Source organism: Phyllopteryx taeniolatus, chromosome 3, assembly GCF_024500385.1.
Source record: "Phyllopteryx taeniolatus isolate TA_2022b chromosome 3, UOR_Ptae_1.2, whole genome shotgun sequence".
In the NCBI taxonomy this organism is placed as follows: domain Eukaryota; kingdom Metazoa; phylum Chordata; class Actinopteri; order Syngnathiformes; family Syngnathidae; genus Phyllopteryx; species Phyllopteryx taeniolatus.
The window spans coordinates 33,820,806-33,848,503 of NC_084504.1; the positions used below are offsets into that span (position 1 = coordinate 33,820,806).

Sequence of the window (27,698 nt, forward strand, 5' to 3'; positions counted from 1 at the left end):
GGACACCCTGCGCAGGAAACTCATTTCGGCCGCTTGTATTCAGGATCTTGTTCAGCTCGTGACCATAGGTGATGGTAGGAACGTAGATTGACTGGTAAATTGAGAGCTTCGCCTTTCGACTTAGCAGGATCTCATCCCAGACCTGGAGAGGGCACGCCAGCCTTTTCCGACTGAGGACCATGGTCTCAGATTTGGAGGTGCTGATTTCCATCCCAGCCGCTTCACACTCTGCTGCGAACCACTCCAGTGAGAGTTGGAGACCACGGCTTGATGAAGCCAAGAGAACCACATCATCTGCAAAAAGCAGAGATGCAATACTATGCCTCGGCTGCGCCTTGAAATTCTGTCCATAAAAGTTATGAACAGAATCGGGGACAGAGGGCAGCCTTGGCTGAGTCCAAACCTCACCAGAAACTAGTCCGATTTACTACCGGCAATGCGGACCAAACTCTGACACTGGTCGTACAGGGACCGAACAACCCGTATCAGGGGGTTCGGTACCCCATACTCCAGAAGCACCCCCCACAGGACTCCCCTAGGGACACGGTCGAACGCCTTCTCCAAGTCCACAAAACACATGTAGACTGGTTGGGCGAACTCCCGTGCACCCTCGAGTCCCACAGGCCAAAAAGGCCTGATAGGACTCCTTCAGTTTTACGGCATCCCTCACCGTTGGTGTCCACCAACGGGTTCAGGGATTGCCGCCACGACAGGCACCGACCACCTTACGGCCACAGCTCCGGTCGGCCGCCTCAGCAATGGAGGCGCGGAACATGGTCCACTGGGACTCAATGTCCCCCGCCTCCCCCGGGACATGAGCAAAGTTCTGTCGGAGGTGGGAGTTGAAACTCCTTCTGACAGGGGATTCCGCCAGATGTTCCCAGCAGACCCTCACAATACGTTTGGGCCTTCCACGTCGGACCGGCATCTTACCCCACCGTCGGAGCCAACTCACCACCAGGTGGTGATCAGTTGACAGCTCCGCCGTGATGAGCACAGAACTCCAATAACAGAACACCGCTCGGGTTCTGATCCTTCCAATCATGCCCTTCCAGGTCTCAATGTCATTGCCTACGTGAGCATTGAAGTCCCCCAGCAGAACGATGGAATCCCCAGCGGGAGCGCTCTCCAGCACCCCTTCCAATGACTCCAAAAAGGGTGGGTACTCTGAACTGCTGTTTGGTGCATAGGCACAAACAACACTCAGGACCCGTCCCCCCACCCGAAGGCGGAGGGAGGCTACCCTCTCGTCCACCGGGGTGAACCCCAACGTACAGGCACCGCGCCGGGGAGCAATACGTATACCCACACCTGCTCGGCACCTCTCACCGTGGGCAACTCCATAGTGGAAGACAGTCCAACCCCTCTCGAGAAGACTGGTACCAGAGCCCAAGCTGTATGTGGAGGCGAGTCCGACTATATCTAGTCGGAACTTCTCGAGCTCACACACCTGGTTGGGCTCCTTCCTGCCAGAGAGGTGACATTGCACGTCCCTATAGCCAGCTTCCGTCGTCGGGTATTAGATCGACAAGGTCCCTGCCTTAAGCCACTGCCCAGCTCACACTGCACCTGACCACCGGCCGCTCTCCTTCGAGCCCCAACTCCAGGCCTGGCTCCAGAGGGGGCCCCCCAGTGACCCGTGTCTGGGTAAAGGAAACCTAAATCCATATGTATTTTTCATCATATATATATATATATATATATATATATATATATATATATATATATATATATATATATATATATATATATATACACATATATATATCTATATATACACATATATATATATATATATATATATATATACACACATATATATATATATATATATATATATATGATGTGTATATATATACATATATATTTATATATATATATATATACATATATATTTTTATATATATATATATATATATATATATATATATATATATATATATATACACATCATATATATATATATACACATCATATATATATATATATATATATATACATATACACACATACATAAACACACACAAACATCCTTCGTAGCATGCTGTTCTAAGATTGAAATTTTCAACATACAGAATGAAATTCAGTCAAAACTAATAAAGTATTCATGCACTTCACATCAAAAAAGATATACAGTATATTTGTGAGCATATAATGTAAGTATTTACAGTATGCGTGTCATCATATAGCATGTACATACTTTGTGCATGCGTGTGTTTCAGGAATGTGTACAAGGATTACCGTCAGCTGGAGTTGGCCAGTGAGTCTCAGGAGGACGTGGACAGTTGGAAGGCATCTTTCCTTCGCGCTGGGGTGTACCCTGAACGCAGCGTGGTACTCCTCATTAGCACCTCGATGATGATGATGATGATGATGATGAATATTAATTTCTCTTTTCATTGAACATATGTATTTTATTTTTTGTTTTACAGGATAAAGACAAGGTGAGTCAATAGAAAATAAATCTCATAATAGAGATGATTTTAATGACCCACTGGAGTGTGATTTGTATATTGTATAAAAATATGTTTTGGAATATACACAGTAAATTGACTGTGATTTATATATATATATATATATATATATATAAATTACAGAAAGTTTTCACACCCCTTCACTTTTTCCACATTTTGCTATGCTAAAGACTTATTCTAAAGCTGTTTTGAATATAGTTTTCATTTTAAAAAATCTACATAAAATATGCCATAATGACAAAGTAAAATATTTTCAGACAGTTGTGCAAATTTGTTGAAAATGTTAACATTTAAACATAATAGGTACATAACTATTCACACCTTTGGCAGCAATCACAGCCTGAAGTCTTCTTGGGTATGTCTCGAGAAGCTTGGCACACCTGTTTTGGGACATTTTCTCCCATTCTTCTCAACAGATCCTCTCCCCGCTAGTACATCTTGTACTAATTAGGAAACGCAATTATCTAATTAGTTTACGGATGTTAATGTTAATGGTATTAAGCGACGGCGCGATGTTAGGGATTATAACACAGAATGAATGAACTTCAAATTCAGAAATGGCCAATAAAAACAGAAAAATATGTACTTAATATTTTCCCGGAGGATGCATGTTGCCGATTCTGTTTCTAACTTTTATGGACAGAATTTCTAGGCACAGCCGAGGCGTAGAGGGGGTCTGGTTCGGCAGGGTCCTCGAGGGTGCATAGGAGTTCGCCCGACCAGTCTACATGTGTTTCGTGGACTTGGAGAAGGCGTTCGACCGTGTCCCAAGGGGAGTCCTGTAGGGAGACCTTCGGGAGTACGGGGTACCGAACCCCCTGATACGGGCTGTTCGGTTCCTGTACGACCAGTGCCAGAGTTCGGTCCGCATTGCCGGCAGTAAATCGGACTCGTTTCCGGTGAAGGTTGGACTCTGCCAAGGCTGCCCTTTGTCCCTGATTCTGTTCAAAACTTTCATGGACAGAATTTCTCGGCGCAGCAGATGCGTAGATGGGCTTCGGTTTGGTGGCGTCAGTATTGCATCTCTGCATTTTGCAGATGATGTGGTTCTGTTGGCTTCAACAAGCCATGATCTCCAACACTCACTGGAGCGGTTCGCAGCAGAGTTTGATTTAACACACTACTATTATGTTTGACTCCTTGCCCACATGCCAGGGCATCACAGTGCCTTCATTTTTCTTTCACTATTGCGGCGGTGTACCCGAGACCCACTTATTTCTCTAATTTTGGCAACAGAAAAAAAGAAGAAAATAAGAAAGCAAAAAGTTAACCAAGCGGAAGCCTGTAACTGTAAAAACTCGTAAGTCAAGGTACCACTCTTCACACAGTATGTGTGTGTGTGAATACAGTATATTATTCTGTGTGCGTGCGTGCGTGTTGGTACAGGTGGAGGTGGAGGAGTCCAACACCGACGGTCAAATCCATAGTGTGGATCCTCAGCTGGAGAGGCAGGTGGAGATCGTCAGGAGCCTGGTGGACTCTTACCTGTCAATTATCCATCGCACCATCAGAGACCTCGTCCCCAAGACCATCATGCACCTGATGGTTAACAATGTATGACACACACGCACAAACACACACAGGAAGTGATGTCACGGTCGATGTCGTTGATTTTCTTCAGACCAAGGACTTCATCCACGCCGACCTGCTGGCTCAACTTTACTCGTGTACTGACCAAAACACTCTGATGGAGGAATCCCAGGAGCAGGTAAGAGCAGCCTGGACTGCTGTGTGGTCCCGCATCCGATTGTGTGTCCTGGACTGCCGTGTCAGTGTGTGTGTGTCCCCCGACTGTCTTCTATTGTCTTCATGTGTCAGGCTCAGCTCCGTGATGACATGTTGAGGATGTACCACGCGCTGCGTGAAGGTCTGAACATTATCGGTGACATCAGCACGTCCACCGTCACTACCTCCATGCCGCCCCCTGTGGATGATTCGTGGCTGCAGGTGACAGGGATGCCGTCAGGTCGCAGGTAAGTTGGCGGCAACGTGTCGCTTGTGTCTTAGGAATAAATAAGCACAAACATGAAGCTAATAACTAAAATCATAATTAATACATATATATACACTTCCCATGGGCTCACCACCTGTGGGAGGGGCCATAGGGGTCGGGTGCAGTGCGAGCTGGGCGGTGGCCGAGGGCAGGGACCTTTGCGATCCGATCCCCGGCTACAGAAGCTTGGGCTCTGGTACAAGTCCTCTCGAGAGGGGTCGGACTCTCTCTCTCTCTCTCTCTCTCTCTCTCTCTCTCTCACTCTCTCTCTCTCTCTCTCTCTCTCTCTCTCTCTCTCTCTATATATATATATATATATATATATTTGCAGTCACATTCACACCTACGGGCAATTTAGAGTCGTCAATCGACCGAGCATGCATGTTTTTGGGATGTGGGAGGAAAGCGGAGTGCCTGGAGAAAAGCCACGCAGGCACGGGGAGAACATGCAAACTCCACGCAAGCAGGGCGTATATATATATATATATATATATATATATATATGTGTGTGTATATATACACATATATATATATATATATATACACACATACATATATATTAGGGGTGTGCATCTCTGCAGTAAAAGATGATCTGATATGTACCATGATACTTGATTCAATGATGGTTCATTTTCAAGTGGAATGATTCTGTTCGATTCAGTGGTATTACGATTGGTAATGCATGGCTCAGTTCAAGAGGGTCTGATGCAATGAATTTTTTTGTTGAAAGTAGACAGTCATTTTACAATATGAATTAACTTGTCAGTACTGTGAATGTGGCATTTCCTTCAAAGAGATTTAACAAAGACTAGACATATATAGTGCCGTCGAAGTTTCCACACTTCAACATCATCAAACAAATGTAAATATCAGACAAATATAACCCAATTGAACTTGAAATGCTGTTTTTAAATGGTGATTTTATTTAAGGGGAAAAAAACTATTCAAAGTTGCCTGTGTGGAAATAGTAAATGCCCCCTCAACCTAATCACTGAATTCAAGCGTTTTCAAGAACTGTCAATGAGTCTTTCACATGAGTGATGTGTCGGTCGCGAACGAAACTGCTCATCGAGCCGCCTCTTTCAAGCTAACGACAGGAGCCGGCGGGCCGACCCCTTCTCTCGCTCACTGTTGCATTGGGCAGAGGTGGGTGGGGCGGCTGGTAAGACCAGCACACGCAGACAGCTTCGGTCTTTCGGTGCACCGTGCACGCTCGTGATTTTTCAGTTGCACAGAGTAGAGGCGGAGGGGCGACTCTTACACGCAGCACGGTGAGCAGCGCACACGCTTGCATGTGCACGCCGCACGCTCGTGATTTGTCATTGCGCACTGGGAGGGAGACGAGGGAATTAGAGTATTACATGGCTAGACAACAAACACTGGGAAGCAACATTATAGTTAAAAAAAAAAGTGACAGCAGGAAAAGAAGGAAAATATGAACACATTTTGATTGTGTTGATGATTCTATGGCAGAGTTTAGAGCATGCGAAAAGATGTACAGGGCAGGCCTCATAAATAACTTCCACAGGAGTTTACCACCCATCATTGCAATGGGAAGGGGAAAAAACAGGCAACTGAAACGTTGAAAAAGGAAGATGCCAGTGTTTCTACTGGAGCTGTTGCGACCGATCCTGCAGTGGCTACAGCATCATGCATGACACCACCACAACAAGAACAAAATTCAAAGTTACAAATCCTTAAATGTTCAATTGTAAATCATTATTTTTGTTCCTAATAATTTAGTTTTGCATTATTATGCTGAGTAAATCATTAAGAGTATTTACATAAGAAACACATTTAAAAAAAACAATACATGTTTTTTGTTTACATTAATAATTTATCTCGCATATTATTTTATATTTTGGCGGCATGTTGAACGACTGGTTCGCACATCTGCCTCACAGTTCTGAGGGCCTGGGTTCAAATCCACCCATGCCTGTGTGGGTTTTCTCTGCGTACTCTGGTTTTTCTCCCAGATCCCCAAAAACATGCATGATAGGTCCATTGCAGACTCCAAATTGCCAATAGGTGTGAATGAGAGCGCGAATGGTTGTTTGTTTACATGTACCCTGCGATTGGCTGGCGACCAGTACCCTTTTGTCTAACTTTTTTTTTGGGACAGATTCTGTTGAAGTGATTTCTTCCTTGAACATGTCTGGAGGTAATCAGGCTTGGGTGTGATCAGTGAAAATTAACCCAAAATTGTGATTATCCACAATTAATTGATGATTTAACAAGGGGGGTAATTACTTTATCACACAGGGCTAGTTAACTTTGAATAGTTTATTTCCTTAATAAATGAAATCACCATTTAAAACTATTTTAAGTGCACTTGCGTTAAAGTTGTCTATTTACATTTGTTTGATGATCTTAAACATTAAAGTGGGGAAACTATTAAAAAGAACGTGTGAGTGTGTACGTGTAGTTAAACCTAAAGCATATCAGAATACTCATTGGCAAGAGTACCAAAGTCTGCACTACTTTTAGTCAATTTTTTAAATGTTCTGTCCTAAATGATGGAACACTCCGCAATAAATAAGAACCTTTTATGTATTGTAATACTTATTGTTCATCCATCCATTTTCTGTACCTCTTCATCGTCACAACGGTTGTGGGTTAGGCCGACCAGTCACAGAATAGTTTTATTTTTATGGTTTTTATTTGTTTTGTCTGTCCATTATTTTTGGGGATTTGTTTTCGCCTGTCTCTTGCCAGGTGGTCATTGCAAATGTGAAGCTGCTCTCAGTTGGCTTGCCTCTGTCAATAAATGTGAAATAAACCAACTTCGATCCAGGTCCCCGATGTCCAGTCCGACGCCACAACGCCGAGCACCTCCCGGCCCCCTTCGCCCAGGGGCCCGTGTGCCACCCGGCCCCCCCACTCGTCCCGCGGTATCACCTGACCCCGGACCATCTCGTCCCAACAGAGCGCCACCACCTGGAGTCCCTAGGTAATCACAACACTCCTAACATGCGTGTCATGGTTATGGTTGACAGAAATGCCTTCAACAGAGTGCTGACCTCCGGCAAAACCCGCCAATCACTAACTTGCATGTCATATGACATGTAAGGGAGAACTAGACTGCAAAGTGGAAATGAATATGCAGTAGAGCGGTGCCTGACTATAGGTGGGACTAGACTTTGGGGTGGGACGTTGCTTGAAGGATATGTATTTGAGCGCAAACTTGGGAAACGAGTGCTGTCAGCGCAACTCGACTCACTTCCCAATAAGTAGTAGTTCGGCAGAGGGTGATGAAGTTATCAGAAAGGCTTCAAGATTTTATAGCCACTGTTGATGAAGATTGCTGTCAGACTAAACAGAAAACAAAGGAACAGCATGGCTTTGCCCCAGGAAAGGCCGCTTAGCCTTATTCTAACAAACAATGCAAAACCCTACAGACAGCTCACTGAATAGAATGGTGTTGTGTCATGATATTGTCTTAAATAAGGGATATTTCAACACAAATGGTGGAGCAATATATGCAGATTGACACTATAACAATACTCTCAGACATACACCATGAAAATTGACTAATATTACTGCAGCTTACGGAGCTTGTGACGGTTTCCATGTATGTCCGTATTCTACTGCCTGCGGGTGTTCAAGGTGCACACACCTGAAGAAGTGGCACAGTCACAATGAATGTTGATGCACAAATTGTTAAATTCTTTAAATTAGATTTAAATATGTTACAATATGCTGACAATTTTTTTTTTACCATACATCACAGTTCTAAGGTCCTGAGTTCAAATCCGGCCTCCCCGTGGTGAGTTTGCATGTTGTTCCCGTACCCATCCATCCATCCATTTTCTGAGCCGCTTCTCCTCACGCGGGTCGCGGGCGTGCTGGAGCCTATCCCAGCTGTCATCGGGCAGGAGGCGGGGTACACCCTGAACTGGTTGCCAGCCAATCACAGGGCACATAGAAACAAACAACCATTCGCACTCACAGTCATGCCGACGGGCAATTTAGAGTCTCCAATGAATGCATGTTTTTGGGATGTGGGAGGAAACCGGAGTGCCCGGAGAAAACCCGCGCAGGCACGGGGAGAACATGCAAACTCCACACAGGCGGGGACCGGGATTGAACCCGGGTCCTCAGAACTGTGAGGCTGACGCTCTAACCAGTCGGCCACCGTGCCGCCTGTTCCCGTACCGTCATGTTTTCTTTTTTTTCTGGGTCCTCCAGTTTCCTGCGACATTCCAAAAATGTGTGGAAAGTGAATTGAAGACTCTAACCCTTGTCCATAGGTATAACTGCTAGTGTGTATGGCTGTTTGTTTATATGTGCCCTGCAACTGGCTGGCGACCAATTGAGACTGCACCCCGTGTCTTACCTGAAGTCAGCTGAGTCGGGTGCCAGCATACCTGCCACCGTAGTGAGGATAAGCAATAAGATAATGGAAGGATGTATGAAAATACTATACTGTAGACTGCTCTTTTCCTCATGACAAAAATGGGACTATCTCCATATCCCCGTGCAAGAACTGGACGAATTGGCTGGTGAGAGGGAAGTCTGGCTTTTTTGCTCCTGTGATCCCCACCCGGGATAATCGGACCAAAGTCAATGGACGGGTGGACATTACAAAATAATATTTTGTTTTGGGGGTGGGGAGGCTGGAATGGATGAATGGCATTACAATCCAGAAAGATGATTTGAGATAGGAGTATTTAAAGTTCCGAGTGTGGTCACAGGACCAATTAAACTCTTATCTCAAGGCACCGCTGTATAGAGAATTTGAGGCCAACAGGAAGTTAAGTGGAGCAAGGCAACAGGAAGTCCCTTTCCAATCATTACATTTGCTTCTTTCAGAATCTCCATCAGTGATCAGTGATCACCACCAATGCGATCTCCTTTCACCCTGTGATCCTGCACTAATGACAATCTGTGCTCCATATGTTTGCATAAGTAAAGAAGCCCTGGAGACTCATCTTATCTTCTTGTAGTTTGATGACAATGACAGTCATATTTTCATATCACAGTATTACCACTATGAGTGTTGTTTTTGTGTAACCCTAATAAAATAACACAAGGAAGTGTGCCAGTTGGCTAGCTACGTAGCTAGCAAACACGTTATCATTCAAGTGTTTTACTTTCTCGAGTGAAGACAAAATGTTTGTCCTTAAGTTCATCTTTACAATGTAAAGTTTGACTGTTGCTGGAAATGAATGATGATTCATTCATCACAATTTATGACTGACTTACTTCTTTGCTTAACATAGAGATGATGAAGATACTGATATAGTTCTGAGCATATTTAAAGCAGCTTACAAACCCAATGTGTAAAGTGCATGTTCTTCATGTGTGTATAGTAATATACTGTTTTTTGGAATTTTTGTTAACCCTCATAAATAAACTGCAGTAAAATATTTAAAATGTTTGTTGTATATTTAGAAATGTTTTCTCCCAAAGCAATTGGGTGATGGTGATGAATATAAAGTTTCAATGGAGAGTAAAATGATATAAATGTTCGGTCAACATTTCGCCAATGGAAATTGATCTTTTGATAGATTTATTTGAATGTTGCATGTTTGTCTTTCATGTTGTTCATGCAGTGATGTAATATCATATGCACTTGGCGTGTTTGTAGCTGTGTCATGTTGTGTTACATCATAAATGATTTCAGGGTGCACTTTGTAACCATTAGCCTGTTTTATTGTGTATTTCCGAATCTATCAATAATGATGTATATTGAATGTACTGTGTTTGAAAAACTTGTAAGTATAGATGTATGTAGATCAAGCTGGTGTTGTGACCCCAATTTCTAGAATTTCCCATGATAAAATCTGTTTGACCCGTGGGGAATGCTTGTCTAATCATATGTGTCAACACCTTGACCATTTAACAAAAAAAAAATCATTTTTGGGTTAGGAAAAGAGGGCTGAACTCTTCCTCTCTGAAGATGATAGGCCTCTGCCCGACCCCCGGTAAGAAAAGGAGATTCGCTGGCCTTCTACCCCTGGTATCTCCCGTCCCCCTGATTCCCCCCTCTTTGTCTCCCATTTTGGCCACGTCGTCCATACTGGACCACTGACCACCACTCATCTGTCATTTTGTTTATATTTTTGTAGTTTTGTAAATATAGTTATTTTTTGTTTTTTCTTTTATTTATTTTTTTTATTTTTTGTATATTTTTTTTGTCTTTTTTAAATGTTTAAATGTTTATTTTTAATTTACTTCGTTGTGTTCGTTTTGTTTTTCCTTTTATATCGCCTTGGTTATTTACATAATGATTGTTTCGCCTTTGCTATATCAGTAATACTTTTTATATTCTAATGATAATTATTTTTGTTTTCTACTATTATTAAACGGATATAGTATCCTCTAATGTACATGTGTAAATCAAAGAAATCAAAAAAGAAAAAAGAGAAAAAAAATCAAAGAAAACAATGTTTTAGTAAAAATTCATAGTTTAACCAAATCAAATCGTTTTTAACCTAATGTATTTGTTTTTAGCCTTATCCAACTGTTCCTAATCTAGGGTTAGGTGAGGGGAACCGAACCCTCCCTCTCCCAGTATAGGGGAAATAATTCCCCTTCCGGGATCGGGGGGGGAGATGCACGGTCCATCCCCCTGCGCCATCTCCCGTCTCCATTTCCCCATTCCTGGCCCCGCCGGTCATAGTGGACCACTTTCCACTCTCCAGTCATCTTTGTTTTGATTTTCTTTTTTATATTTCCAAATGAATTGTATAGAGTCGCCTTTGTTATTTATGTAATATTATTTCTTTTAGATGTGCTATTTATTAATAGGTATGAATTTGTAATATATTTCTAATTATAACAACAAAAACCTACAAAAAAACAAAAAATCCCCCCAAAAAAACTTTTTTTGTCGACCAAACGGTGTGCCTCGACAATGTTTCGGCTCCAAGGAGCCTTCCTCAGGTCCTGGCACACCAAATTCAAAAAATACAATGCACAATTAGGCGATGTTTACTGTCCAAACATTGAAACCAAAGTGAGTCAGTAAAAACGTTCTTCCCTTTTATACCCACTGTTTTTTGTCCTATGCTTAAAAATATATTTTAAAAGAATAATATGTGCAAAGTGCTTGTGTGCGTTGTGCCACACCTGATTGTGTGTGCATCCAGGGGTTGGTGCGTCCCAGTAGTCAAAGCAGCATAAAGCTTAAGATCATGCCCAAGGTGAAGACGGAGAAGGAAAAGCTCCACAAGCAGAAGTCAAACCGCTCGCTCTCAGGTTGGAACAGCCGATAAAACACACCCAAAGTCATCTAGCAGACAAATCGGAATGTGGAGTGTTGTTTTGAGCAGGTTACTTTGCTTCCCTCTCGTGGCCTGGTGAGGTAAAATTTGCAGCTGCATGGCCACCAACTTGAAGCTGCTTTCACACAGCATTCCTTTCCCCCCTTTCCATATTGTCCACAAATGTATTCTCCTTTCCTTTTTGTTAGCCTCACCCACCGAAGTAGCCTTTGTCCTGAGAACATGCGTGCTTGCACACTGCCGATGTAGGTTGCAACATTAACATAATTGGATGTCAGCGTGCCAGCTCCGATTGTTTTCAACACTAAGTAGCATGCGTAGTGATTTTTAAAAAAATGAATACCTCTCTGACATTTTCAATCCAAAAAGTATTTTATAGGGTTAGGGTTTAATGGGGTTAACAATGATTCCGCAATGCTGGGTGTTTGCACGTGTGTGCGTGTTACCAGTTGTTCCGTCATGTAACAAAGATAAGCTTTGGAAATTAAAATGACTTGATGGTGTGATAAATGTGCGTCTGATGCTGCTTCCAACGTGTCTGACTTAAAAGTAAGTTTATTAATACCTACATGTAAGTTTGTTCGGTTTGTATGAAAATGCTTGGCGCAGCTTCTCCCTACATACATTGTGACCAACAAAGCTGACACAATATGAAGTTGTCATTTCTCTTAATTGTTGATGAATGAAATGTTTAGAGTGAGGAGCTATAAAGGTGTTGTCATAAACTGACTTTGCCTGTTTTCCCAACACAACTCTGCTTTCAGCTGGACTATTGCATGACAGGTGTGCGTGTCAAATGCCTCAGTGTGTTTTGTATGTTGTTTGTGAATCCATCCAGTAAGGAATAAACTGTATTGGAAAACTAAGTGATTGTTGCAGTGCATTGTGTAAATAAAGCGAAAAATACCTCCACTTGTAAATAGAAAAGTAATGCACTTATATCCCAATTGTGGCCTCATGAGAATCAATGCAAACTAATTAAACAACTATGTAAAAATGTCACTACATTTATGTCAAAAGCTGCAGAATCCAAACTTTTTGGGGAATATTTGTTTTCTAAATTTCTTTGAAAATATTTACTAGTAATAGTACAGCAGACCTCGGCATCACGTGAATGACTTGAATCAAGCACGAGAAATGGACAGTTCTAGGACATAATTAGGACTTGGTCATCTGATTGGTCGCATTTGGTGCCAAAATATACGCAGACTAAGCTGATTGGTTAATGCAACACATCTATGATTGGTTAATGCAAAACATCTATTTCCGGTTTGGATCGCTTAAACGGGTGAGGCGAGTGACGTTACTTTCTCCTTCATTTGTTCCAGCCAAGGTAAGCACGCTGCTTCAAGCACTAGCAATTAATGTTGTTTTTGCTGTGTATTGATTTATTTGAGCGTGTTTTTGACATGTTTGATTCGTCTTGTGAGTGATTTGACATGCGTTAATTTGTGCTTACACAGCTGAGTGAACATGCGGGGTCGCCATTTTGTAGCGCAAGGTTTGAACTTTACTCGACGGCCAGATGCGTAATAGCCTCCGTGGCGTCCCGGGCTTGGCGTTTTACACGTTTGAGTGAGTGGTGTGAAGGCGTTTTGAGTGTTTCAGCGGTGTTGTAACGTACAATTGCCGTCGTCCTCGTGGCGGGACTGGAGCTTAAACATGACGTCACCGCGGCAGCGCTGCAGCTCCGCGTTCGTCATTGTTTAGCATGTTCGATGCCTGAGTGCATAATTGGCTCCGTGGCGTCGCTGGCTTGGGGTTTTACACTTTGCGCGAATGAGTCTCGAGCGTTTTTGTGGTTTTAGCGGTGTTGTAATGCACAATTGACCATCGTCCTCGTGGCGAGAGTGTCGCTTGAATATGACGTCGGCGCTGCTGCGACGTGGTCGCCATTTTGTTGAGCAAAGTTTGAACTTTACTCGACGGCCAAATGAATAATGGACATCATGGCGTCGCTGGCTTGGGGTTTTACACTTTGCGCGAATGAGTCTCGAGCGTTTTTGTGGTTTTAGCGGTGTTGTAATGCACAATTGACCATCGTCCTCGTGGCGAGAGTGTCGCTTGAATATGACGTCGGCGCTGCTGCGACGTGGTCGCCATTTTGTTGAGCAAAGTTTGAACTTTACTCGACGGCCAAATGAATAATGGACATCATGGCGTCGCTGGCTTGGCGTTTTACACTTTGCGAGTGGCGCGAAGCAGTTTGAGTGTTTACGTGGTGTTTTAGCGGTGTTGTAATGCACAATTGCTGTAGTCCTCGTGGCGGGAGTCTCGCTTGAATATGACGTCGCCGCTGCAGCGACGTGGTCGCCATTTTGTTGAGCAAAGTTTGAACTTTACTCGACGGCCAAATGAATAATTGACTTCGTGGCGTCGATGTCTTGGCGTTTTACCCTTTGCGTGTGTGGCACAAAGCAGTTCGAGTGTTTACGTGGTGGTTTAGCTAGCGGTGTTATAATGCACTATTGCCATCGTCCTCGTGGCGGGAGTGTCGCTTGAATATGACGTCGCCGCTGCTGCGACGTGGTCGCCATTTTGTTGAGCAAAGTTTGAACTTTACTCGACGGCCAAATGAATAATGGACATCATGGCGTCGCTGGCTTGGCGTTTTACACTTTGCGTGTGGCGCGAAGCAGTTTGAGTGTTTACGTGGTGTTTTAGCGGTGTTATGCACAATTGTCGTCGTGGCGGGAGTGTCGCTTGAATATGACGTCGCCGCTGCAGCGACGTGGTCGCCATTTTGTTGAGCAAAGTTTGAACTTTACTCGACGGCCAAATGAATAATTGACTTCGTGGCGTCGATGTCTTGGCGTTTTACCCTTTGCGTGTGTGGCACAAAGCAGTTCGAGTGTTTACGTGGTGGTTTAGCTAGCGGTGTTATAATGCACTATTGCCATCGTCCTCGTGGCGGGAGTGTCGCTTGAATATGACGTCGCTGCTGCGACGTGGTCGCCATTTTGTTGAGCAAAGTTTGAACATTACTCGACGGCCAAATGAATAATGGACATCATGGCGTCGCTGGCTTGGCGTGTTACACTTTGCTTGTGTGGCGCGAAGCAGTTTGAGTGTTTACGTGGTGTTTTAGCGGTGTTGTAATGCACAATTGCTGTCGTCCTCGTGGCGGGAGTGTCGCTTGTATGTGATGTCAACGCTGCTTCGCGGTTGCCATTATGAGCAAAGTTCGGGCTGTTGTATGGTTACTGTCTTAATTTTTTCAATTTAATTCCCAATTAATTGTATAGAGACTCCTTTATGTAATTTTATATGGGTTGGTTAGCCCAAACTTTTTGGCTCAGGGACCACATTGACGTAAAACCAATTGTCAAACAGGCCAGCATTAATTTTACATGCTACTGACGAGGGGAATGCTTTTTTTGTATTTTTATTTTACTTTGTTTTACAATGTTGTCTGCTGCTAGGTAGATCTGATAACTGTCTGACTTGGATAAATGAAGGTTAAAATAAAATAATTAAATGCAAAAAAGTATGAAATTTGACTCAACTTTATTAATCAGAATCAACAAACATGTTTGCATTAATGTGAAGGGTGATACTGAGATCTCGACTGCAGTAAATGGGGAAGGTCTGGCTCAAAAGCGGTGGTTTTAATGCGCAAGCTGTCACGCAGGTGGGCGTCACTTATTCTTGTTCTTATTCATGTTCATGACTGAGAATGTCTCCTCGCACAAGTATGTCAAGCCAAACAAGCTCAACATTTTCTTAGCAAATGTACGAATCTCTTGGAACCTGTCTTTATCCAGCTGCTGGTAAAAGTTGACGGAGTTGTTGGTACCGGCTACGACACTCCGTGTCACACTTCAGCTCAATGAGCTCCAACTGCAGGTGGGCTGGAACGTCACTGAGATCCATGGAAACAGGGTTAGGTGAGGGGAACCGAACCCTCCCTCTCCCAGTATAGGGGAAATAATTCCCCTTCCGGGATCAGGGGGGAGATGCACGGTCATCCCCCTGCGCCATCTCCCGTCTCCATTTCCCCATTCCTGGCGGCGTGCCTGCTGGCCCCGCCGGTCATAGTGGACCACTTTCCACTCTCCCCCAGTCATCCTTGTTCCAATTTTCTTTTTTCTTTTTCCAAATGAATTGTATAGTCTTCTTTGTTATTTATGTAATATTTTTTTGTTTTAGATGTGCTATTTATTAATAGGTATACATTTGTAATATATTTCTAATCATAACAACCAAAACCCACAAAAAAAACAAAAATCCCCCCAAAACCTTTTTTTGTCGACCAAACGGTGTGCCTCGTCAACGTTTCGGCTCTAAGGAGCCTTCCTCAGGTCTTGGCACACTGAATTAAATAAATGCACTTGTACAAAAAAGTGATGTTAACTGTCCAAACATCGAAACCAAACTGAGTTAGTAAAAACGTTCTTCCCTTTTATACCCACTGTTTTTTTGTCCGATGTTTAAAAAGATCTTTTAAAAGAATAACATGTGCAAAGTGCTTGTGTGCGTTGTGCCACACGTGATTGTGTGTGCATCCAGGGGTTGGTGCGTCCCAGTAGTCAAAGCAGCATAAAGCTTAAGATCATGCCCAAGGTGAAGAGGGAGGAGGAAAAGCTCCACAAGCAGAAGTCAAACCGCTCACTCTCAGGTTGGAACAGCCGATAAAACACACCCAAAGTCATCTAGCAGACAAATTGGAATTTGGACTGTTGTTTTGAGCAGGTTACTTTGCTTCCCTCTCGTGGCCTGGTGAGGTAAAATTTGCAGCTGCATGGCCAGCTACTTGAAGCTGCTTTCACACAGCATTCATTTTCCCCCCCCTTTCCATATTGTCCACAAATGTATTCTCCTTTCCTTTTTGAGAGCCTCACCCACCGAAATAGCCTTTGTCCTGAGAACATGCGTGCTTGCACACTGCCGATGTAGGTTGCGACATTAACATAATTGGATGTCAGCGTTCCAGCTCCGATTTGTTTTCAACACAAAGTAGCATGCGTAGTGATTTAAAAAAAAAAAAAAAAAAAAAAATGTAATACCTCTCTGACATTTTCAATCCAAAAAGTGTTTAATGGGGTTAACAATGATTCCGCAATGCTGGGTGTTTGCACGAGTGTGTGCGTGTTGCCAGTTTTTCCGTCATGTAACAAATAAGCTTTGGAAATTAAAATGACTTGATGGTGTGATAAATGTGCATCTGCTGCTGCTTCCGACGTGTCTGACTTAAAAGTAAGTGTTATTACCTGCATGCAAGTTTGTTCGGTTTGTATGAAAATGCTTGCCGCAGCTTCTCCCTACATACATTGTGACCAACAAAGCTGACACAATATGAAGTTGTCATTTCTCTTAATTGTTGATTAATGAAATGTTTCGAGTGAGGAGCTATAAAGGTGTTCTGTCATAAACTGACTCTGCCTGTTTTCCCAATACAACTCTGCTTTCAGCTGGACTATTGCATGACAGGCGTGCGTGTCAAATACCTCAGTGTGTTCTGTATGTTTGTGAATCCATCCAGTAAGGAATAAACCGTATTGGAAAACTAAGTGATTGTTGCGGTGCATTGTGCAAATAAAGTGAAAAATACCTCCACTTGTAAATAGAAAAGTAATGCACTTATACCCCAATTGTGGCCTCATGAGAATCAATGTGAACTAATTAAACAACTATGTAAAAATCGTACTACATTTATGGCAAAAGCTGCAGAATCCAAAGTTTTTGAGGAATATTTGTTTTCTAAATTTCTTAGAAAATATAACATTCGAATGAAAGACTTCCATTGTGTGTAGTGACCCTGAACCATTGAGTTATTTCAAAAATAAAAACTGTGATGCAAATGAAACTTATTCGACAACCTTTCCTCCTAGTACTAGTACAGCAGATTTCGGCGTCACGTGAATGACTTGAATCAAGCACGAGAAATGGACAGTTCTCGGACATAATTAGGACTTGGTCATCTGATTGGTCGCATTTGGCGCCAAAAGGTACGCAGACAAAACTGATTGGGTAATGCAACACATCTATGATTGGTTAATGCAAAACATCTAGTTCCGGTTTGGATCGCTTAAACGGGTGAGGCCAGTGCCGTTACTTTCGTCTTCATTTGTTCCAGCCAAGGTAAGCACGCTGCTTCACGCTCTCTAGCAATTAATGTTGTTTTTGCTGTGTATTGACTTATTTGAGCGTGTTTTTGACATGTTTGATTCGTCTTGTGAGTGATTTGACATGCGTTAATTTGTGCTTATACAGCTGAGTGAACATGCGGGGTCGTCGTTTTGTAGCGTAAGGTTTGAACTTTATTCGACGCCCAGATGCATAATTGGCTTTGTGGCGTCGCTGGCTTGTGTTTTTACACTTTGCGTGAGTGGGGTGAATGCATTTTTTGTTTTTTAGCGGTGTTTTAATGTACAATTGCCGTCGTCCTCCTGGCGGGACTCTCGCTTAAACATGACGTCACCGCGGCAGCTCCGCGTTCGTCATTGTTTAGCAAAGTTTGAACTTTGTTCGACGCCCGAATGCATAATTGGCTTCGTGGCGTCGCTGGCTTGGGGTTTTACACTTTGCGCGAGTGGCGCGAATGAGTCTCGAGCGTTTTCGTCGTTTTAGCGGTGTTGTAATGCACAATTGCCATCGTCCTCGTGGCGAGCGTCGCTTGAATATGACTTCGCCGCTGCTGCGACGTGGTCGCCATTTTGTTGAGCAAACTTTCAACTTTACTCGACGGCCAAATGAATAATGGACGACATGGCGTCGCTGGCTTGGCGTTTTACACTTTGCGTGTGTGGCGCGAAGTAGTTTGAGTGTTTACGTGGTGTTTTAGCAGTGTTGTAATGCACAATTACCGTCGTCCTCGTGGCGGGAGTGTCGCTTGAATATGACGTCGCCGCTGCTGCGACGTGGTCGCCATTTTGTTGAGCAAAGTTTGAACTTTACTCGACGGCCAAATGAATAATGGACGACATGGCGTCGCTGGCTTGGCGTTTTACACTTTGCGTGTGGCGCGAAGCAGTTTGAGTGTTGTTGTTTTAGCGGTGTTGTAATGCACAATTGCCGTCGTTCTCGTGGCGGGAGTGTCGGTTGTATATGATGTCAACGCGGTTGCCATTTTGAGCAATGTTTGAACTGTCGTATGTTTACTGTCTTACATTCTTAATTTTTAATTTCCAATTAACTGTATAGTCTGCTTTATGTAATTTTATTTGTCTCGACAGTTTCCCTCTCAGGTCTTGGCACACCAAATTCAATGCACAAATCGGCGATGTTTAATGTACTAACTCCCAAACCAAACTGAGTCAGTGAAAAGGTTATTCCTTTTTATACCTGCTGTTTACATGGCCTGTTTTAAAATTATAAAGAATGTCCATTTGCATGTTCCAAACTTGTAAGTGTTCAGCTCATTCAAACCAACCTGTGAACAACTCTGCTTCCCGAAATTTCAAAATAAGAGCCCGAAATTACAAATTTGGCTATAACTTTTTTATTTTCAGTGGATTTGCACTGTTACTACTTATGTGAGCTCATTAAAACCGAGCTGTGACCAACTCCCCTTCCTCAAATTTGACAATTTCAAAATAAAAGCCTGAAATTCGTATTTTTGCCATAACTTAATTTTCAGTGGATTTGCACTGTTTGTACTTGTACGTGTTGAGCTCACTCAAACCAAGCTGTGAACTCCCCTTCCCCAAATTTGATGGAATTTGTAAATAAAAGCCTGAAATTCCAAATTTTGCTGTAACGTATGTCAATGGATTTGTACCGTTCCTATTTCTGTTCAGCTCATTCAAATTAAACTGAACAACTCCCCTTCCCCAAATTTCAAAATATAAGTCGGAAATTTAGCTGTAACTTGCTAAGTTGTCAATGGATTTACAGTTTCTACTTCGTGTTGGTTTGGGGAACTGAACTCTTCCCCACCAGGAATTGGGGGCATTGCCCCCTCTTCCTGAGGGAAAGGATGGTGCACGGTCCATCCACCCATGGTTCTGCTTACCATAACCCTGGTTCTAATCCCTGGGGTATGCGGGCTGGCGGCCCCGCCCATAGCGGACCTGTCAAACCCCCACCTTCCATGGTATTTGTTTCTTTTATTTGAGTTCGCCTTGGCTATTTAAGTCATCTTTATTTTTGTTGTTTCTTATTAGTTTCGGTATCAATTTATGTATTAGAATGAAAGAAACCAAACAAGTCAATAAAACAAAAAAATCTGCAATTCAAAACAAAATACCTATAACAGCCTATTATGCGTGTGCCCTGACAACGTTTCGGCCTGTAAGGGCCTTCAGGTCGTGGCACACTTACTTTTAATAAAACAACAGCGAAGCAGCTATACTCTTTGATGTTCTCCCTCCGAAATCCAAAACAAACTGAGGCTTCGAGGCTTGTCCGCCTTTTATATGCTCCTCTTTTTAAAACATTTTAAGTTGTGTTAAAAGTAACATAACTTCAAATTAACCCTGTTGTCTTTTACTACTATATCCATGAAATAACCTATTTTAACTGTATTTAAACCATTTCATGACCTCCACTGGATCTGGCCCCAAAGCACTGTGCTGAGGAGGTAAGGATTGCAAAACACCTTGGTGTGCGTTGTGCCACACGTGATTGTGTGTGCATCCAGGGGTCGGTGCGTCCCAGTAGTCAAAGCAGCATAAAGCTTAAGATCATGCCCAAGGTGAAGAGGGAGAAGGAAAAGCTCCACAAGCAGAAGTCAAACAGCTCCCTCTCAGGTTGGAACAGCCGATAAAACACACCCAAAGTCATCTAGCAGACAAATTGGAATTTGGACTGTTTTGAGCAGGTTACTTTGCTTCCCTCTAGTGGCCTGGTGAGGTAAAATTTGCAGCTGCATGGCCAGCTACTTGAAGCCGCTTTCACACAGCATTCCTTTTCCCCGCTTTCCATATTGTCCACAAATGTATTCTCCTTTCCTTTTTGAGAGCCTCACCCACCGAAATAGCCTTTGCCCTGAGAACGTGTCAAATTCCTCAGTGTGTTTTGTATGTTGTTTGTGAATCCATCCAGTAAGGAATAAACCGTATTGGAAAACTAAGTGATTGTTGCAGTGCATTGTGCAAATAAAGTGAAAAATACCTCCACTTGTAAATAGAAAAGTAATGCACTTATACCCAAATTGTGGCCTCATGAGAATCAATGCAAACTAATTAAACAACTATGTAAAAATTGTACTACATTTATGGCAAAAGCTGCAGAATCCAAACTTTTTGGGGAATATTTGTGTTCTAAATTTCTTTGAAAATATAACATTCGAATGAAAGACTTCCATTGTGTGTAGTGACCCTGAACTATTGAGTTATTTCAAAAATAAAAACTGTGATGCAAATGAAACCTATTCGACAACCTTTCCTCCTAGTACTAGTACAGCAGACTTCGGCATCACGTGAATGACTTGAATCAAGCACGAGAAATGGACAGTTCTCGGACATAATTAGGACTTGGTCATCTGATTGGTCGCATTTGGCGCCAAAAGGTACGCACACTAAGCTGATTGGTTAATGCAAAACATCTATGATCGGTTAATGCAAAACATCTATTTCCGGTTTGGATCGCTTAAACGCGTGAGGTGAGGGACGTTACGTTCGCCTTCATTTGTTCCAGCCAAGGTAAGCACGCTGCTTCAAGCTCTCTAACAATTAATGTTGATTTTCCTGTGTATTGACTTATTTGAGCGTGTTTTTGACATGTTTGACTCTGGCACGTACTCTGAGTGTGATAGCGTCTTGTGAGTGATTTGACATGCGTTAATTTGTGCTTATACAGCTTGGTGAACATGCGGGGTCGCCATTTTGTAGCGCAAGGTTTGAACTTTACTCGACGGCCAAATGCATAATAAGCTTCGTGGCTTCGCTGGCTTGGCGTTTTACACATTGCGTGAGTGGTGTGAAGGCGTTTCGAATGTTTTAGCGGTGTTGTAACATACAGTTGCCGTCGTCCTCGTGGCGAGGATGTCGCTTGAATATGACGTCGCCGCCATTTTGTTGAGCAAAGTTTGAGCTTTACTCGACGCCCAAATGAAGAATTGACTTCGTGGCGTCGATGGCTTGGCGTTTTACCATTTGCGTGTGTGGCGCAAAGCAGTTTTTGAGTGTTTACATGGTGTTTTAGCGGTGTTTTAATGCACAAGGGCCGTCCTCGTGGCGGGAGTGTCGCTTGAATATGACGCTGCTGCGACGTGGTCGCCATGTTGTTGAGCAAAGTTTGAACTTTACTCGGTCTAAATGGATAATTGACTTCGTGGCGTCGATGGCTTGGCGTTTTACACTTTGCGTGTGTGGCGCGAAGCAGTTTTCGAGTGTTTCCGTGGTGTTTTAGCGGTGTTTTAATGCACAATTTCCGTCGTCCTCGTGGCTTGAATATGACGTCGCCGCTGCTGCGACGTGGTCGCCATTTTGTTCTGCAAAGTTTGAGCTTTACTCGACGCCCAAATGAAGAATTGACTTCGTGGCGTCGATGGCTTGGTGTTTTACCATTTGCGTGTGTGGCGCAAAGCAGTTTTCGAGTGTTTACATTGTGTTTTAGCGGTGTTTTAATGCACAATGGCCGTCCTCGTGGCGGGAGTGTCGCTTGAATATGACGCTGCTGCGACGTGGTCGCCATTTTGTTGAGCAAAGTTTGAACTTTACTCGACGGCCAAATGAATAATGGACATCATGGCGTCGCTGGCTTGGCGTTTTACACTTTGCGTGTGTGGCGCGAAGCAGTTTGAGTGATTACGTGGTGTTTTAGCGGTGTTGTAATGCACAATTGCCGTCGTCCTCGTGGTGGGAGTGTCGCTTGAATATGACGTCGCTGCTGCGACGTGGTCGCCATTTTGTTGAGCAAAGTTTGAACATTACTCGACGGCCAAATGAATAATGGACATCATGGCGTCGCTGGCTTGGCGTGTTACACTTTGCTTGTGTGGCGCGAAGCAGTTTGAGTGTTTACGTGGTGTTTTAGCGGTGTTGTAATGCACAATTGCTGTCGTCCTCGTGGCGGGAGTGTCGCTTGTATGTGATGTCAACGCTGCTTCGCGGTTGCCATTATGAGCAAAGTTCGGGCTGTTGTATGGTTACTGTCTTAATTTTTTCATTTTAATTCCCAATTAATTGTATAGAGACTCCTTTATGTAATTTTATATGGGTTGGTTAGCCCAAACTTTTTGGCTCAGGGACCACATTGACGTAAAACCAATTGTCAAACAGGCCAGCATTAATTTTACATGCTACTGACGAGGGGAATGCTTTTTTTGTATTTTTATTTTACTTTGTTTTACAATGTTGTCTGCTGCTAGGTAGATCTGATAACTGTCTGACTTGGATAAATGAAGGTTAAAATAAAATAATTAAATGCAAAAAAGTATTATGAAATTTGACTCAACTTTATTAATCAGAATCAACTAAAGGAACCTGTGTTTTAAAATCTCCTAACTCCCGTGGTTCCAAGTGTGTTCGTTTTCGTGAAAGAACTTCGTTCACAACAATGTATCAAAACCAACCAATTTATTCCTGACAGAGGAGTCTATACATTTGCAGAGCTCTGGGTTCGTAACTACCCCATCTTATCCTTAGCAGATAAAGTAGTCGAACTGAAACTATCTGATTCTACCCCAGACTTATACAATGTTTCAAACGGGCCAGTATGGAATCGCTGTCGTCTGATTGGTCCGTAATCTGACGTCATCGTTGTCCTGCAGAATGATGACCATTTGATCTGGCTCCAGACTTCTGCTCCAGGTGTCGCCTGCATTCAATGTTTATAGTGGCTCCCCGCAGTTCCTTTCTTCCTTGAGATGTGTCTCCAAATACCACCTGATGGGGGGGTTTTCCTGCAATAAAACCCCTACCCCCTTATCTGATTATACTGTAATACACATCCTCTTCCAAACTAGTTAGACCCTGAAACTCTATATTATATTCTATTACATATAGAATTACATTTTAGAATATAAAGTATTCTATATTCCCTTCACAACAAACATGTTTGCATTAATGTGAAGGGTGATACTGAGATCTCGACTGCAGTAAATGGGGAAGGTCTGGCTCAAAAGCGGTGGTTTTAATGCGCAAGCTGTCACGCAGGTGGGCGTCACTTATTCTTGTTCTCATGCGGTTCTTATTCATGTTCATGACTGAGAATGTCTCCTCGCACAACTATGTCAAGCCAAACAAGCTCAACATTTTCTTAGCAAATGTACGAATCTCTTGGAACCTGTCTTTATCCAGCTGCTGGTAAAAGTTGACGAGGGAGTTGTTGGTACCGGCGGCGACACTCCGTGTCACACTTCAGCTCAATGAGCTCCAACTGCAGGTGGGCTGGAACGTCACTGAGATCCATGGAAACAGGGTTAGGTGAGGGGAACCGAACCCTCCCTCTCCCAGTATAGGGGACATAATTCCCCTTCCGGGATCAGGGGGGAGATGCACGGTCATCCCCCTGCGCCATCTCCCGTCTCCATTTCCCCATTCCTCGCGGCGTGCCTGCTGGCCCCGCCGGTCATAGTGGACCACTTTCCACTCTCCCCCAGTCATCCTTGTTCCAATTTTCTTTTTTCTTTTTCCAAATGAATTGTATAGAGTAGTCTTTGTTATTTATGTAATCTTTTTTTGTTTTAGATGTGCTATTTATTAATAGGTATGCATTTGTAATATATTTCTAATCATAACAACCGAAACCCACAAAAAAAACAAAACAATCCCCCCAAAACCTTTTTTTGTCAACCAAACTGTGTGCCTCGTCAACGTTTCGGCTCTAAGGAGCCTTCCTCAGGTCTTGGCACACTGAATTAAATAAATGCACTTGTACAAAAAAGTGATGTTAACTGTCCGAACATCGAAACCAAACTGAGTTAGTAAAAACGTTCTTCCCTTTTATACCCACTGTTTTTTTGTCCGATGTTTAAAAAGATCTTTTAAAAGAATATGTGCAAAGTGCTTGTGTGCGTTGTGCCACACGTGATTGTGTGTGCATCCAGGGGTCTGTGCGTCCCAGTAGCAAAAGCAGCATGAAGCTTAAGATCATGCCCAAGGTGAAGAGGGAGAAGGAAAAGCTCCACAAGCAGAAGTCAAACCGCTCGCTCTCAGGTTGGAACAGCCGATAAAGCACACCCAAAGTCATCGAGCAGACAAATCGGAATGTGGAGTGTTGTTTTGAGTAGGTTACTTTGCTTCCCTCTTGTGGCCTGGTGAGGTAAAGTTTGCAGCTGCATGGCCAGCAACTTGAAGCTGCATTCACACAGCATTCCTTTCCCCCCCCCTTTCCATATTGTCCACAAATGTATTCTCCTTTCCTTTTTGAGAGCCTCACCCACCGAAATAGCCTTTGTCCTGAGAACATGCGTGCTTGCACACTGCCGATGTAGCTTGCAACATTAACATAATTAGATGTCAGCGTGCCAGCTCCGATTGTTTTCAACACTAAGTAGCATGTGTAGTGATTTAAAAAAAAAAAAGAATACCTCTCTGACATTTTCAATCCAAAATGTATTTTATAGGGTTAGGGTTTAATGGGGTTAACAATGATTCCGCAATGCTGGGTGTTTGCATGAGTGTGTGCGTGTTGCCAGTTGTTTTGTCATGTCACAAAGATAAGCTTTGGAAATTAAAATGACTTGATGGTGTGATAAATGTGCGTCTGCTGCTGCTTCCGACGTGTCTGACTTAAAAGTAAGTTTTATTAATACCAGCATGTAAATTTGTTCGGTCTGTATGAAAATGCTTGGCGCAGCTTCTCCCTACATACATTGTGACCAACAAAGCTGACACAATATGAAGTTGTCATTTCTCTTAATTGTTGATAAATGAAATGTTTAGAGTGAGGAGCTATAAAGGTGTTGTCATAAACTGACTTTGCCTCTTTTCCCAACACAACTCTGCTTTCAGCTGGACTATTGCATGACAGGCGTGCGTGTCAAATGCCTCAGTGTGTTCTGTATGTTGTTTGTGAATCCATCCAGTAAGGAATAAACCGTATTGGAAAAATAAGTGATTGTTGCAGTGCATTGTGCAAATAAAGTGAAAATACCTCAACTTCAAAATAGAAAAGTAATGCACTCATACCCCAATTGTGGCCTCATGAGAATCAATGCAAACTAATTAAACAACTATGTAAAAATCGTACTACATTTATGGCAAAAGCTGCATAATCCAAACTATTTGGGGAATATTTTTTTTCTAAATTTCTTTGAAAATATAACATTCGAATAAAAGACTTCCATTGTGTGTAGTGACCCTGAACCATTCAGTTATTTCAAAAATAATAACTGTGATGCAAATGAAACATATTCGACAACCTTTCCTCCTAGTACTAGTACAGCAGACTTGGGCATCACGTGAATGACTTGAATCAAGCACGAGAAATGGACAGTTCTAGGAAATAATTAGGACTTGGTCATCTGATTGGTCGCATTTGGCGCCAAAATGTACGCAGACAAAACTGATTGGTTAATGCAACACATCTATGATTGGTTAATGCAAAACATCTATTTCCGGTTTGGATCGCTTAACCGGCTGAGGCGAGTGACGTTAATGTCTCCTTCATCTGTTCCAGCCAAGGTAAGAACGCTGCTTCATGCTCTCTAGCAATTAACATTGTTTTTGCTGTGTCTTGACTTATTTGAGCGTGTTTTTGACATGCTTGACTCGGGCACGCACTCTGAGTGTGAAAGCGTCTTGTGAGTGATTTGACATGCGTTAATTTGTGCTTATACAGCTGAGAGAACATGCAGGGTCGCCATTTTGTAGCGTAAGGTTTGAACTTTACTCGACGGCCAGATGCATAATATGCTTCGTGGCTTCGCTGGGTTAGGTTTTTACACTTTGCGTGAGTGGTGTGAAGGCATTTTGAGTGTTTTAGCGGTGTTGTAACATACAATTGCCGTCGTCCTCGTGGCGAGGATGTCGCTTGAATATGACGTCGCCGCTTCTGTGGCGTGGTCGCCATTTTGTTCAGCAAAGTTTGAACTTGACTAGATGGCCAAATGAATAACGGACATCGTGGCGTCGCTGGCTTGGCGTTTTACACTTGGCGTGTGTGGCGCGAAGGAGTTTTCGAGTGTTTCCGTGGTGTTTTAGCAGTGTTTTAATGCACAATTTCCGTCGTCCTCGTGGCTTGAGTGTCGCTTGAATATGACGTCGCCGCTGCTGCGACGTGGTTGCCATTTTGTTGAGCGAAGTTTGAGCTTTACTCGACGCCCAAATGAATAATTGACTTCGAGGCGTCGATGGCTTGGCGTTTTACCATTTTCGTGTGTGGCGCAAAGCAGTTTTCGAGTGTTTACATTGTGTTTTAGCGGTGTTTTAATGCACAATTGCCGTCCTCGTGGCGGGAGTGTCGCTCGAATATGACTCTGCTGCGACGTGGTCGCCATTTTGTTGAGCAAAGTTTGAACTTTACTCGACGTCTAAATGGATAATTGACTTAGTGGCGTCGATGGCTTGGCGTTTTACTATTTGAGTGTGGCGCAAAGTAGTTTTCGAGTGTTCACATGGTGTTTTAGCGGTGTTTTAATGCACAATTGCCGTCCTCGTGGGGGGACTGTCGCTTGTATATGATGTCAATGCTGCTGCTTCGCGATTGCCATTTTGAGCAAAGTTCGAACTGTCGTATGTTTACTGTCAAATTCTTTTATTTTTTTATTTTTTATTTTTAAATTACCTATCAATTGTATAGTCTCCTTTTATGTAATTTATTTTAGATGTGCTATATTAATGGGTATGAATTTATATTTCTAATAAAAATCCCCCAATCAGACAAACTGTGTGCCTCGACAACATTTTCCCTTTCTCAGGTGTTGGCACACCAAATTCAATGCACAAATAGGCGATGTTTACTGTACAAACTGAAGGAACCTGTGTTTAAAATCACCTATTACTTCTGAGGTTCCATGCGTGTTCGTTTTCGTGGAAGAACTACAATTATAACGCGTTAGAAGTCAACCAATTTATTCCTGACAGAGGAATCTATACATTTTGCAGAGCTCTGGGTTCAGCTGTCACCTGTCCTCTTCAACAGGTGTTTTGGTTTCAAAGCTGATATTTTTCT

The 27,698-nt window shown here is 43.0% G+C and overlaps 1 protein-coding gene and 1 long non-coding RNA gene across 2 annotated transcripts in view; both read left to right on the top strand.

Annotated features, from left to right (window-relative positions):
* LOC133475717 (dynamin-1-like) overlaps window positions 1–10,272 on the top strand; it is a 28,064-nt gene extending 17,792 nt beyond the window's left edge. The window contains exons 18-24 of the mRNA XM_061768995.1: window positions 2,223–2,334; window positions 2,433–2,444; window positions 3,861–4,028; window positions 4,096–4,182; window positions 4,293–4,447; window positions 7,262–7,417; window positions 9,280–10,272. Of these exons, the coding sequence (XP_061624979.1) occupies window positions 2,223–2,334; window positions 2,433–2,444; window positions 3,861–4,028; window positions 4,096–4,182; window positions 4,293–4,447; window positions 7,262–7,417; window positions 9,280–9,301 (712 nt within the window). The 3' untranslated portion in view covers window positions 9,302–10,272. The remainder of the gene's footprint in view (window positions 1–2,222; window positions 2,335–2,432; window positions 2,445–3,860; window positions 4,029–4,095; window positions 4,183–4,292; window positions 4,448–7,261; window positions 7,418–9,279) is intronic.
* Window positions 10,273–23,627: 13,355 nt separating this feature from the next.
* On the top strand, window positions 23,628–24,891 carry LOC133475889 (uncharacterized). The gene is made up of 2 exons (XR_009787977.1): window positions 23,628–23,737; window positions 23,882–24,891. It is a non-coding gene; the product is annotated as an uncharacterized LOC133475889 (long non-coding RNA).
* Window positions 24,892–27,698: the final 2,807 nt, after the last annotated feature.